The 14,342-nt window shown below is 37.8% G+C and overlaps 1 protein-coding gene across 3 annotated transcripts in view; it reads right to left on the bottom strand.

The window, feature by feature from the left end:
• The window catches only part of gpat2 (glycerol-3-phosphate acyltransferase 2, mitochondrial), a 50,550-nt gene that overhangs the window by 24,719 nt on the left and 11,489 nt on the right, over positions 1 to 14,342 (bottom strand). For all 3 annotated transcript variants that reach the window (XM_081348421.1, XM_081348422.1, XM_081348423.1), the window contains exons 3-5: positions 12,666 to 12,776; positions 9,483 to 9,556; positions 2,969 to 3,079 (exon numbers count right to left, since the gene is read on the bottom strand). In XM_081348421.1, coding sequence (XP_081204547.1) covers positions 2,969 to 3,079; positions 9,483 to 9,556; positions 12,666 to 12,776 — 296 coding nt within the window. The remainder of the gene's footprint in view (positions 1 to 2,968; positions 3,080 to 9,482; positions 9,557 to 12,665; positions 12,777 to 14,342) is intronic.

Raw genomic sequence — 14,342 nt, 5'->3', positions numbered from 1 at the left:
AAAGGTTATTTAAATGTTAGGGCCCAAATTGGGTTAGGTGAATGGAGGGAGGGTGTGGTAGCAGGGTTGAACCAAGGTAAGAAGCAAAAAGAAAAGTTAGCATGGCATATGTGGCATACAGTTGACAGCAACATTAAAGTGAATGCCATTCCAGTTGGCAATGGGACACAATTGTCCAATAGTGCTCTGTTGAACTGTTTTTGAATGCAAGAATGCATCTTATGTAATTGCTCCTATCAGATACGCATACAGTCAGGGTCAGGTGACTGTAATTGTATATAGGGCTTCACGACCGATTAGTCTTTCAAGCAACCCACCAACTTTTCAAATTAGGAAAATTCGAGTCTCTAGAAAAAGAGCATTCACCAAATGTACTTTTAGGGCTGTCAAAGTTAAAAGGTCACATAAGATATTCAATTTATTTAACATTATATTTTCTAACAGACTTAGTCATTCTGCTTTCTGGGTCAGGAAAGGACAGAAAGACAATTAAAATGGTGTTGAAAAATACTTATACAAATGAGTTCCACATGGTCAATGTCCCAACTTATTTAATTAGTGACCAAAAAATGCACGGGATGGGGGTTGATTTCTTCATTTGACATTTCTTTAAAATTTAGATCCTAAAACTTTGGACTTCTAGACTCTATCAAAGGTTAATTTTTTAACCAACAGAAAGGGAGAACATTTGACATCTCTGCTACATTTTGAATGCTGAGATTATTTTATTGACGACTATTTATTTTGATGAAATTAATTTTACTGACATGCATAATTATAATTTTTTTTTAGTAAAGGCTAAATTGACAGTTTAGCTGTGTTTTAATTGTATTTTAAGCTAACATGATCTGTCAAAAGGTATTAAGTGTTAAATTACATCTGAATTGAAAATTGCTATTTAGAAACAAATTGCTATTTTGTCTCACAGTATAAACTAGCCTTTATGCTGCCTTTATATTTTACACTCCAAAAATAACCATGGCATAGTTTAAGCATTTGCATCTGTTTGATTTTATGTAAATAATCTTATTTTAAAAATGCATTCAATTTGAGAATTAACTGTCAATTGTGAAATCTAAATATTAGGCCTATATATATACAGTGAGGAAAATAAGTATTTGAACACCCTGCTATTTTGCAAGTTCTCCCACTTGGAAATCATGGAGGGGTCTGACATTGTCATCGTAGGTGCATGTCCACTGTGAGAGACATAATCTAAAAAAAAATCCAGAAATCACAATATATGATTTTTCAACTATTTATTTGTATGATACAGCTGCAAATAAGTATTTGAACACCTGTATATCAGCTAGAATTCTGACCCTCAAAAACCTGTTAGTCTGCCTTTAAAATGTCCACCTCCACTCCATTTATTATCCTAAATTAGATGCACCTGTTTGAGGTTGTTAGCTGCATAAAGACACCTGTCCACCCCATACAATCAGTAAGAATCCAACTACTAACATGGCCAAGACCAAAGAGCTGTCCAAAGACACTAGAGACAAAATTGTACACCTCCACAAGGCTGGAAAGGGCTACGGGGAAATTGCCAAGCAGCTTGGTGAAAAAAGGTCCACTGTTGGAGCAATAATTAGAAAATGGAAGAAGCTAAACATGACTGTCAATCTCCCTCGGACTGGGGCTCCATGCAAGATCTCACCTCGTGGGGTCTCAATGATCCTAAGAAAGGTGAAAAATCAGCCCAGAACTACACGGGAGGAGCTGGTCAATGACCTTAAAAGAGCTGGGACCACCGTTTCCAAGGTTACTGTTGGTAATACACTAAGACGTCATGGTTTGAAATCATGCATGGCACAGAAGGTTCCCCTGCTTAAACCAGCATATGTCAAGGCCCGTCTTAAGTTTGCCAATGACCATTTGGATGATCCAGAGGAGTCATGGGAGAAAGTCATGTGGTCAGATGAGACCAAAATAGAACTTTTTGGTCATAATTCCACTAAACGTGTTTGGAGGAAGAAGAATGATGAATACCATCCCAAGAACACCATCCCTACTGTGAAGCATGGGGGTGGTAGCATCGTGCTTTGGGGGTGTTTTTCTGCACATGGGACAGGGCGACTGCACTGTATTAAGGAGAGGATGACCGGGGCCATGTATTGCGAGATTTTGGGGAACAACCTCCTTCCCTCAGTTAGAGCATTGAAGATGGGTCGAGGCTGGGTCTTCCAACATGACAATGACCCGAAGCACACAGCCAGGATAACCAAGGAGTGGCTCTGTAAGAAGCATATCAAGGTTCTGGCGTGGCCTAGCCAGTCTCCAGACGTAAACCCAATAGAGAATCTTTGGAGGGAGCTCAAACTCCGTGTTTCTCAGCGACAGCCCAGAAACCTGACTGATCTAGAGAAGATCTGTGTGGAGGAGTGGGCCAAAATCCCTCCTGCAGTGTGTGTAAACCTGGTGAAAAACTACAGGAAACGTTTGACCTCTGTAATTGCAAACAAAGGCTACTGTACCAAATATTAACATTGATTTTCTCAGGTGTTCAAATACTTATCTGCAGCTGTATCATACAAATAAATAGTTAAAAAAATCATACATTGTGATTTCTGGATTATTTTTTTTTTTTAGATTATGTCTCTCACAGTGGACATGCACCTACGATGACAATTTCAGACCCCTCCATGATTTCAAAGTGAACTATATATATATAGTTTTACATTATAGAAAGGATCCTCATAAAGGGAATCATTATATTTGAAATTTGAAGGTTTTTACATCTCTGCAAGTGAGCTAATGTAATGTCAGATTAAGTGCCTACCAATCTCCTATATTAACAGAGGAGAAAGACATCTGAATTAAATCTCAATGGGAGCGCCTCTCAATCCTCAAAAGCATCTCTCTCTCTCTCTCTCTCTCTCTCTCTCTCTCTCTCTCTCTCGCTCTCTCTCTCTCTCTCTCTATGGCATGTCATCTAATCAGCGAAGAGTGCTCGAGCGAGCCGCACCTCTCGCTGTCGTGGACTCTATGCCGTCTGTCTCCAGCAGGGCTGGGGTGAACTTCACGACCCCAGACAAACAGCAAACAGCACACCCTCCTTACTAACCAGCCACGGTACCTGAAAACACACACACACACACACACACACACACACACACACACACACACACACACACTACATTCAAGTATGACCGCTCTCTTTTACCCAATTAGCAAAATAAAAGGAGCCCTTGTGTAAACAGATATTGTCTTACTCACCTTGGGACAATGAAAACAATCACTGACCAATCAGAAATTGGTGAATACATCATATTCTCAGCATAATCAGGCTGCAAAATGTTAATTAGCTCAACCAATGAAAGAGCAGGCTCTGATTTGGGCCTATTAATTCAAGACGAATTAAACGCTTCAGCAGGATTTGCAGAGCTCGGCTTCTGACACTTTCTAAAGTGAGAGGGGTGATTGAAAAGAAGATAAACTGGGTGCTCACAGAGTCAGTCGCTGTGTGTTTTGATGCGAATCCCATTTATTTGGCCTAATAAAGTGTTTTCTAGGAAGTCAGAAACCACTCTTCATGAGTGCCCTCTTTCTTTTCTGGGAAACAATGACTGCATCACCACACGTCAGGATCTTTCAGCAATGGCTTAAAGGGCCATTCACACAGAACGCTGCAGTTAAAACGTGAGATGCATCAATGGAATGAAAAAAAATATGCAAGGTCTAGAGACCTAGACGTTGAAATTCTTTAACTTGAGTGCCACATTTTGGAAAACATGTTCATCTAGTGACCTTTATTTTATCGGTCTCTTGACACACCGCAGCCACAATAGCACTGTATGGCAGATGTATCGCTTTTATTTCACTTTTACTCCAGGGAAGTGGTTGAAGAATAGAGTAAAAGTTATAGTTACCAACACAATGTGTATCTGATATGAATAAAACACCTTGTCAATTTATAATTGAATGTATTGTCATTGACGCTTCAATGGACATCAGTGTGTATTTTACAAACTATACATGTATTGTTTTGCCTGTGCTTAGTATTTAAATGTCTGAAACCTGAAATAAACATTATGGGGTTGAAAACACTGAATAGTTGTGAAATATGACGAGCGCTGAGCGCATCTGTCTCTGGCTCAGAGCCAGCCAACGCATGAAAGCACACTTGAAGTTAGCAGTTGATCACGTGATGCACTGAACGTTCTAATCACACCGATGTGATTAGAACCAATGTGAAGCTTTCGTGATGACGCGTCACGTGAGCGTTACCATGATAGAGACGATAGTCCAAAATCTCCACCAGTTGACAAATTTCAACTGGTTAATCATGTCTACCGGTATATAGCCCACCCCTAAAGTCATTGTAGTTTGACAAAGACGGCATGATGGTGGTTCTTCACCATTTAATAAATTGCCTTGTGGAACTCTTGTATGACCTAAACCGCATCTAGTAAAAACAACTTGATCATACTAAGATTTGATATTAGCTTTAACATTCTTCTTACACTAGGATTTATTTCATGTAACTTATTTCTGCGGCATCCATGCCATTCCATCCTGCCACGTTATTAATATAAGACTTTATTACTGGTCTGAGATCAGAGGTTGGCATTTGACACTCTGAAATACTCAAGCTGAAAGCCTCCTTTACAGCAATGTCTGCTTTCTCGTCACCAGATAAACAAATATGACCTGGAACCCAGCAGAAAAAGATACTGAAGTTTTTCTTGCATACCATATCTACTTTAGCTAATATACTTGTAATTATGGGATGATCAATCTTTACAGATTCAAGTGCCTGAAGGCAGGATTTTGAGTCGGTAGATTAAGAAATTTCGTTCCTGTCCATTTTCTATTTTCCACAGCCAGGAGTAAAGCACATGCTTCAGCTGTAAAGATAGAACTTTGTCCTCGGATTTGCATGCCATGAAATTGATCTCCAATTATTGCTGCTGCCGAAACATGATTACCTGCTTTGGATCCATCTGTGAATAGAGGTCCATGGAGAGGAAAAATGGCATTTTACTCAAAAAATTTCTTCTGATATTCATGAGGGTGTGTTGTTGTCTTTTTGTGTTGTTTCAGGGTTGATAGAACAGGGTTGATATAACCTTTTCAGATCCCAGGGAAGAATAGTGCAAACATGAGTCTGAGTCAAGATGTCCAAATTTAAGCTCAGGTTTTTCAAGTAAGGTTTTGTCCAATTCTTCAGAGGCAATTATCAAGGGGAAGTGATATCCATCCACCAAGTGTTATCATAAGTCTTCTCCAGGTCAAAGAAAACAGCATGTTCTTTTTTTAATAAAGGTATCACGTAAAAATTACTCTATTCCAATAAGACGATGGATCTAAAGTACTTTTACCTCATCTAGAACCACACTGATATTCATTTATTTTATGGCCCGACTACAGTATCCACACCAGATGTTTATTAACCATTCTCTCCATTGTTTTGCAAAGGCAGCAATGCTATTGGGCAATAGTTGTTTGTCTCAAAATGGTCCTTGCCTGGTTCAGGTATAGGAAAAATTATGGCTTCTTGCCAAGATTGTGGTATATCTGCTGTTCTCCAGATTGTATTAAAAATTGAGGAGGAGTAATAATACAGCATGGAGTAGATGCTTCAGAAACTCATAGTGAATTTCATCTGGACCAACTGCAGCATTATGGGAGCATTTAAGAGCACTTGAAAGCTCTTTCATAGTGAAGAGATCGTTATACGGTTCCGAGTTATTTGAGGAGAAGTCCAGATATTTCTGCTTTTGCAGTGTTCGTACTGTTTGAAATTCAGGTTGTCAATTTTCTAATAAGGCGTTCTTTTCAAAAGACTAACATTTGCTATTTCTTGATTGTCATTAAAAGAATATCTCAATATTTAATATGTTGTATTTGTGATCCACCTTCTTTGTTGTTCATCTTTCGAAATTACATCCCAGATCTTGTTGTTCGGTGTGTTTGCAGTTAAACTTGATACAAAACTTTTCCAGCTCTGTCTCTTTGTGTTAATAACTCTGCGTGCTTGTGCCTGACACATTTTAATCTTATCAGATTTAATTAAATTGTTTCTGCTTTTTTCAGGATTTCAATAACTTTGCAGTTTTCATTGAACCATGGGTTAGACCTACAATATGGCTTTGTTGACAGTTTAGGAATAATTTTGTTTGCTATTTCAGTAAGAATGTCAGTGAACCTTTTTACTGGATCTTGAAAATCTTTTAAATATAAATTTTTATAGCATATTGTTTGAAAATTGTACTAATTTGCTTTAAGTTGCCATCTTGGGATTCTTTGTTGGATGTCCAATTCTTCTGAGGCAATTATGAAGGGGAAGTGGTCACTTTCGCATAAGTCATCCCAGGTCTTCCATGAGAAGTCAAGCAAAAATTTAGATTGTTACATTAATGGCAGTATATGTTCCTTGTCCCGGGTGCAAGTAAGTATTTGAACCATCATTGAGGTGGCACAAATCATTGTTACAAATCAATGAAAATCTTCAAGTATTTTGCCCTTCGTATTTGTGTGGTGTCCTCCCCATAGTGGACTGTTAAAATCTGACATAAGAATGAAAGGGGGTGGTAACTGATCAACAAGTTTGTTTAAATCTTGAAGTGTCACAGATACATCAGGAGGTATATATTTATAATACGGTTCAATCCGACTGAAAAGCCTTCAGGTAAACATTAATCGATCCGACTGAGCTCGATCCAAATGAAATTTCAGTTCGATTGAAAGGGGTGGTTTATTCCTTTTCTAGTCCAATCGAGAGAACATGTAAACTTGATTGGATTGAAAGCCGAAAATGGAAAGGACTGTGCATGTGCAACGATGCAGAAATGGCGTAATGACGCATGACGCACAGAACGAGCTGCAGTTGCTGTTAAATAAAATGTCATTAATGAATAAATAAATACAATTCTACTACCACTCATCGTCTGTGAACTTTGATGAAAGGTTTTGATCCTTTTCAAATGTTGACTACTGTATCTTTCTCCACTGACGCTCTAAGTTGTTTAAACCGTTTCTGCGGATGCTGATATTTGGTAGGCAGCTGTATGACTCAGAGATGGTGAACAGGACATGGTTTGGGTAACATTAGCAACAAAGGGCTAATCATATTAATTACCGTTATGTGTCAGACATTACAAAGAGTGATACCATTGTGCAGCGTTTATTACAGTAAAGTAGTTGACCGAGTGGATCTCTGAGCTGGTGTGAGTGAGTGGAGGTGGGGCGAATTTGCATATTCATGGTACCGCATCTACTTGATGAAGTAAGGGTGTTTAGACTGAAGCTATTTTAAAGGGTTAGTTCACCCCAAAATGAAAATTATGCAATCAATAAATCATCCTCATCTCCTTCCAAACCCAGAACACCTTCGTTTATCTTCGGAACAATTTTTTTTTGATGAAATCTAAGAGCTCTCTGACCCCCATATAGACTGCAATGTAATTGCCACTTTGAAGGCCCAGAAAGGTAGTACCATTAAAATAGTCCATGTTACTACTGTGGTTCAACCTTAATTTTATGAAGCGACAAGAATACTCTGATGCTGTTCACGTTGTAAACACAGTGCAGCGCTTCCGGGTTCTATGTCAGAACGCCGGCTCAGTATCGGCCGACTCCTCCGTCAGCATCACACGCATGTGTCGTGGGGCTCAAGTGAACAGAGTCAGACACTGACATGGCAGAAAATAAATTGTTGAATAAAGTCATTATTTTAGGGGTTTTTTTGCGCACAAAAAAGTATTCTTGTTGTTTCATAAAATTAAGGTTGAAGCAGTTGAGGTTGAACTATTTATTTTCAATCTTTAAAGGAGAACTTGGTAGCTTTTTTAACTTAATAAAACTGTCTAGAAATCATTTGGATGGTTAAACAACCTGTTCTGGTGATATTGGTGACTTTCCCCACTCCCCCCAGCGTTCCCAGGCGGAAAACCAACCTTGCAACTTGTTCACTACCGTCCCGGCAAGATAGAAATTGGAAGTCTCGTGAGAAGCGAAAGCGAGAACGAGAACGAGCGCGAAACACAAATTGCTTTACGGCAATTCGACATAAACACACACGCATGTATGATGTATTACCAGATTACCCACCTCGGTAGACATAACTCCACACGATACAGTTGGCTTGCTCCGATCAAAACAAACGCACATGAGCAGCGGTAGAGAGGGGGAGGAGGCCGCCGCAAGTAAGTTTTTTACGACTGTGTTGTGAAATATACGCCCCACCACAGCTGTAGGGGGAGCTCGTGGGGAAAACATGCGACAACAAAAGGGAAAATCAGCGAAGAAGTGACTAGAGTTCGCTAGAGTTGCCGAGTTCTCCTTTAACATTTTTACATTTTAATCTGGACTACAACATGCCCTAGATATTGATTTAAAATGTTCAGATTTTTTATTATTGATTGGTAACACTTTACAATAAGGCTCTATTAGTTAACATAAACTGAAAATGAAAAATGCTTCTAAAGCATTTATTAATCTAATGTTAGTTTCAACATTTAATAATACATTATTAAAATTAAAACCTGAGCTAACATGAACTAACAATGATCAGTTGTATTTTTTAACTAACATTATCAAAGAATAATAACTTCTGTAACAAATGTAGCTATTTTTCATTGTTAACTCTTTCCCCGTCATTGATGTCCTTTAATGAGAAAATGCTTTCCTGCCATTGACGAGTTTTTACAGCTTTTCGTGTTTTCACTGTTAGGAAGGGGCCGCTATTAAGCATCTCCTGAACAAGTACAGTCTCTCCAGACCAAATCACAGGTAAAGAACAAGCAGAAAGGAGCGATCTCATATGTAAGCAGATGCATATGAAAAAAAAATGTGATCATCAACAATAAACAGCATATAAATCAGAACGGCCTAATGTTACTGAGTGAAATGTCGACCCACAACGTGGTTAGGACTGTGCAAGCTTTGATCTAAATTTTGATCATCGTTCTGAATCTGATCTGGATGTAGTCTTTGACAAAAACGTGATTATTTTTTTATTTTTTTAAACACAGGTTCTGTTCTTTCTTTTGACATATTGCATGTTCAGATATTCATACAAGAAAGTATTCTGGGGGCCATGAAATTGTGAAAATGACCAAAAAACACTGGCAGTGGCTGGCAACTTTTTTTAAAAACGCTGTAAGGGAAAAAGTTAAAAAAAATTTGTATAGTTTTACTGTATTTAAATGTTCTTTTTGATATAAAAAAAGTTATTAAACCTGTGCAGCTTTAAAGTATCTTCCCCAGCTCTGGCGTGTGATAGGCTAAAAGTGTCCAAAAAGGGTACGCTTTTACAAAAGGGTAGCGGGATTGTGGATCTACACTTGATTGTGGGTCTGCGATGTAAAAAATAAAGAGAAATTTATTCTAGGGACTGAAGTACATGTGCCTGGCTTGCGAGTCAAACACAAACAGTAATTACACTTGAGCAGTTTGAATCTGGAGTTGAGAGGTGCATTGTTATTTTAATGGCCCGGATGTGGAGGGCTTGAGTTGAGTGAAGGATGTGCACTTACCCGGTGTGTGTCTCGTTCACACACGTCAGGTTCTGAAAGCCCAGGGGAGGAGTGTTACACAGCAACTTCAGACCCTGAGAGTGGCAAGAGGATATTTGATCAAACTTGATGGAAAGCGCGCTAACCAGCCTCCATCACAGTACAGAGAGTCTGCTCTGCTGTCCTACATAGACTGAGATAATGACACACTTTAGGGAAGCCTTTTAGTGTTCAAAATAGCACCCTATTAGTTCCACTATAAATCATAGCCTGAAAGATGTTCAAAAATTGGGCCTGAATAAAATACTTCAAAAATAAAATGTTTCTCAAAACATAGTGGCATGCAAGTAACACTATCATGCAAGCTTCTAAATGATAGAATAAAACATTTAAAACTGCTAGTTTCTGATTGCTTAGTTTTTGTATCATTTTATTTGTTTAAAATAAATTAATAAAATAGATTTGGGTTGTACAGTACAAAGTAAAGTAGACATAAAAGTGTATTTTAATCTCTGTAAAAGGGTTAGATAGTCTTTTCAAGCAGCTGCATCAGCTCCAAACAATTCATCACTAAAAAGTATCTTGAACAGACTTATTTGAAAAGTTGTGAATATAGAAGTTGGAACAATGTACATTTTAATGATTTGCTGCCATTTAGGTCGACCATAACTAATCCCTCTGAGCACCAGCACTCTTAAAAGCTTCTGGAATAAAGACTAATTTGTAAAAGTTTGTTAATAAGTAAATTACTAACTCGTGTATTATATTTTCTGTGCAGCAGCATACAAAGCACTCAGAAATGAAAAAGATAGTTCCTCAAAATTAAAACTGTTTATTTTAGTTTATTTACAGAATAAACTGAAATTTAGGTAACTATTCACTGAAAATCTTCTTGTTTAGGAAGGATTTTTGCATACACTACCATTTAAAATTTTGGGGTCAACAAGATATGTTTATCTTATAAGCCTTTAGAAAAGACGTGTAATGTCTTCTGCTGTACTCTTTTTTTTTTTTTTTTCAGTGAGGAATCCTGAAAAAAAAAAAAAGATCAATGTTTCCACAAAAACATTTAGCAGGACAAAATTCAGATTTGCCACAGGAATACAATTACATTTTAAAATAATAATAAAATAGAAAATGGTTATTTTAAATCATAATATTTCACAATATTACTGTTTTGCTGTATATTTGATCACATAAATGCAGTCTTCGTGAATAAAAGAGACTTCTTCAAAAATATAAAAAATCTTAGCAACCCCACACTTTTTATCAGTTTGTTAAAACGGTTCCATTTACAATTGGCCACATAAATGTGTCTCTGCAAAACGAATATAAATCCAATCTTTAATTCCCGTGCTATATGCAAATTTAACTGAGGTCACGTCAGTCAAAAGCAACAGATATGTGCTGCATTTTACTTATCAGTTAATTTCAAGATTAAAAACCGCAATACGAGAGAGAGCGGCATCAGCACTGGTAAGATCATTTAGTCTCAATACTTTTAATGAAGATGATTTTTGTGTTGAGCGTCTGCGACTTACTTTCAGATTAATTTGCGGCAGTCAGCGCATTGGTTGCTGAAGAGATACTCAGCTACTCATCTGCGGCGTCGCTCTCACAAGTTTATTTTCATTTCATTTTGGCTGAGTAAATTTTACATCCAGGTATGTGGTTTAAACAACCCGATGCATTTACATTTGTCCAGTTTCGTCTGAAATGTGAGAAGTGGTTTGAGTGATGTGATTCTCTACAGCGTTTCGGAGGACATTTACACCTGGTCTTTTCACGATCAGATAGCCATCCAATCAGAAAAGTGATCAGGTGTAAACAGGCCCTAAATTGAAAGTACAGAGATAAATTGCAACTTTAGATCTCCCACAATCTTGCAATTGCAACTTCTTTGCCTGGTTTCACAGACAAGGCTTAAAGGAAAAAATTAAAATCTCATTTACTCACCTTCAAGTTGTTCCAAACCTGTATACAGTAGTGTACATGTCCTTGTTCTGCTGAACACAAAAGAAGGGATTTTGAAGAAAATTTGTAATCAGGCCTCTTTTGGGCACCATTGACTACCATAATAGGAAAAAAAAATGGTTCCTCAGAACTGTTCAGCTTCCGATTCTTCAAAATATCTTTCTTTGTGTTCAACAGAACAAATAAATTCATGCAGGTTTTGAACAACCTGAGGGTGAGTAAATGATGACAGAATGTTTATTTTTGGGGGAACTATTCCTTTAAGTCTAGTCCCAGACTGAAATGCATGTTTGAGCGGTCTTAACTAAAAGCAACTTGCACTGACACATCTCAAAATATGTCAGTGGCTTTGTTTTGTATCAAGATGCTCACTAGTAATGTTTTTTTTTTTTTTCTAAGGCACGTTTATAAAAGCTACCTCAATGTCCTAATCCTAACACCTAATCCTGGCTTAATTAAATTACATTTTCATTTGTCTCACAATATGAATATTTCTTATTTAATGTCGCAAATAAAAATATATTTTTCTTTTTTTACTTAAATTCAGAAATGTGCGTACATTGAAAAAAGATACATCCTGCTAATAATTTCCTTTTGCGCTCTACAGAATGACGTGAATAGACTGAGTGAATAACTAGGGGGGGGTAAATGCAGACATCTCATAAGTACAATTATGGTGGTTGCTACCTACCTAGTTCAGTGCCGATTTATTGTACTGGGTTGTTAAGTAAAATCCAAGCATGCTTTTTAAACGACTTTTAATACAAACACCAGATAGCTCAAATATGATTTATCTGGCTGGCTGGCCTGAGATTAATAGATTGTTTCAGGAGAGGTTCGATCCAATAACCCTCTGATTACTGCTCCATTAGCCTCACATCCCAGCTCTCAGCGCCATGTGCCCACTGGGACCAGTGCTGCTGGAAACAAGCTTAGTCGTCTGCAGTTTTCTGAAAAGCTCTTCATAGCATGGGGGGGAACTATGCCTCTTGAGTGTTCATTATTTTTCTCTCCACAACTAATCCCTTTTTTTCTTGCTATCCCTACCATAAGTAACACGTTTGCTGGAGCTCTGAAATCCCTTTGATCGCCCCTCATGATATTGGTTTGTGAAAGCAGTGTCTGAGGTTTTTCAGGTGAGCCTAAATCTGTGTACTTCCCCCATCTGCCTCTGGCTGTTTGTCCTTTTATTATCTTCAAATAATCCTTTCATCCCTCTCGTTTTCTCACCAGACTCTCTGGGGTGCATTGGTGACAGCACCGTCCAACCATCGGCCTGAACCTGCCCAGGAAAGGAGCCACGCTTCTCAACTTCCTCTTGATTTTCACACACCACGACAGCTACCAAAAGGAGAAACACACACACAAAGAAACATATAAAAGGGTTTGCCGGAACACAAAGAAATGAATAAACTGAAGATTTAAAACTGGGACTACAAGCGTCAGCACTTTCCACATGGAGAGAGATAAGAAACAATCCTCCGGGATGGAACATGTTCCAATTTTATCTTTTCTATGATCGCTTCATTTGTTTCACATTTTCCAACATCAAAGCAGGAACGATGAATGTTTGAATGCAAACAGAGGGACGGAATATGAAATCTATTCATGAGTGGTTACGATTGATGGTACAATTTATTGGCAGTCAATTTGGGCCTTTGTGACAGAGAGCCGTCCCCTGAAAGATTTCCACTGAAGATGACATCAATTTAAATTGGTACTAATAATAACATTTTAGCACAGACGGATAAGAGACATGGCTGGAGACAGTAGGACTTATTTATCATCATTCAAAGCTGTCTCAACAACAGACGCCATTAAACTCATCTGTGTGGGAAATATCACTTACAGCAATCAATTATTAAATAAGACTGCATAATAGATGGAGGCTCCATCACCCAGGTTAATTCTTTCAATCTCCTTTTCAATGGAAAATTATTTCTGCTGGTAATGTTTCATTAGCTAGGGCTCACAGACACCATAGTGTCTGTCTTTGGAGAAATAAAAGCAAGAAAATATAGTCTGGCATCCAGAGGAATTGCATTAGGTTGTAATTCACTTCACCTCAAATTTCAAAACAGATAAGAATCAAATGCTTTGGTTTTAAGAGTAGAAGAGAAATATTTTACAAATAATAATATATGAAATGGACCATTCAAATTCACTAAACATTAAAATGATAAAAATATATATATATATGGTTCACATTGTAGGGGAATCCGGTTATTCTTAAATTAGCTTTTTCAGATCAAACTGCAAGGTATCACTTTTGCTATCAGGTACACGGCTATTGGTTGTCACAAGTAACAAGGCAAACTTGCGAGGATTATTCAGACTGTGACGCATTAACATTTCAATGGGATTTCAAACCATTTACCAAGGTTGTTTGTCTCGTGTGTGTTTTTTTTGCTATCTGACCTGAGATTTCTTAATTGTACAAAAATCAAAATTGTGATTATGGCTTTGTGCGCTTATCAATTTGCAAAAGGCTGCAACTAAATAAAATAAGTGTATAGTGTGATGTGCTGCGGGTTTCAGAGCGATGTGCGACACAGTGTTTTTAGTGTATCAGAGAGGCACGGTTCAAAATTAATGCATCTGACTCCTCCTCTGCATGTATTGTACTGTGGGTTTAACGTGCATTTGGTAACCCAATGTGTGCCAGTTAAGCTTTAGTTTCACATTCCAACATTATCATGGACAGATGATTTCCAGATGATTCATAATGACAAGCAATCAGTTGGTGGAGATGGCAAAAGCGCGCTAGTAGTTCATTCTGAAATACCCCGTTCTCCCATTATTCAGTGTTCTATTTGACTCGAGGTAAGCCTATCTTCGATTCCTTTTCCTTTATATCCTCGCTTATAGGGCTTATGCTACTCTGAACAATGCCTGAACTTCGTATTT

The sequence above is a fragment of the Scardinius erythrophthalmus genome (genome assembly GCF_964197995.2).
Source record: "Scardinius erythrophthalmus genome assembly, chromosome: 20".
In the NCBI taxonomy this organism is placed as follows: domain Eukaryota; kingdom Metazoa; phylum Chordata; class Actinopteri; order Cypriniformes; family Leuciscidae; genus Scardinius; species Scardinius erythrophthalmus.
This window is presented reverse-complemented; position numbering and strand designations above follow the sequence as displayed.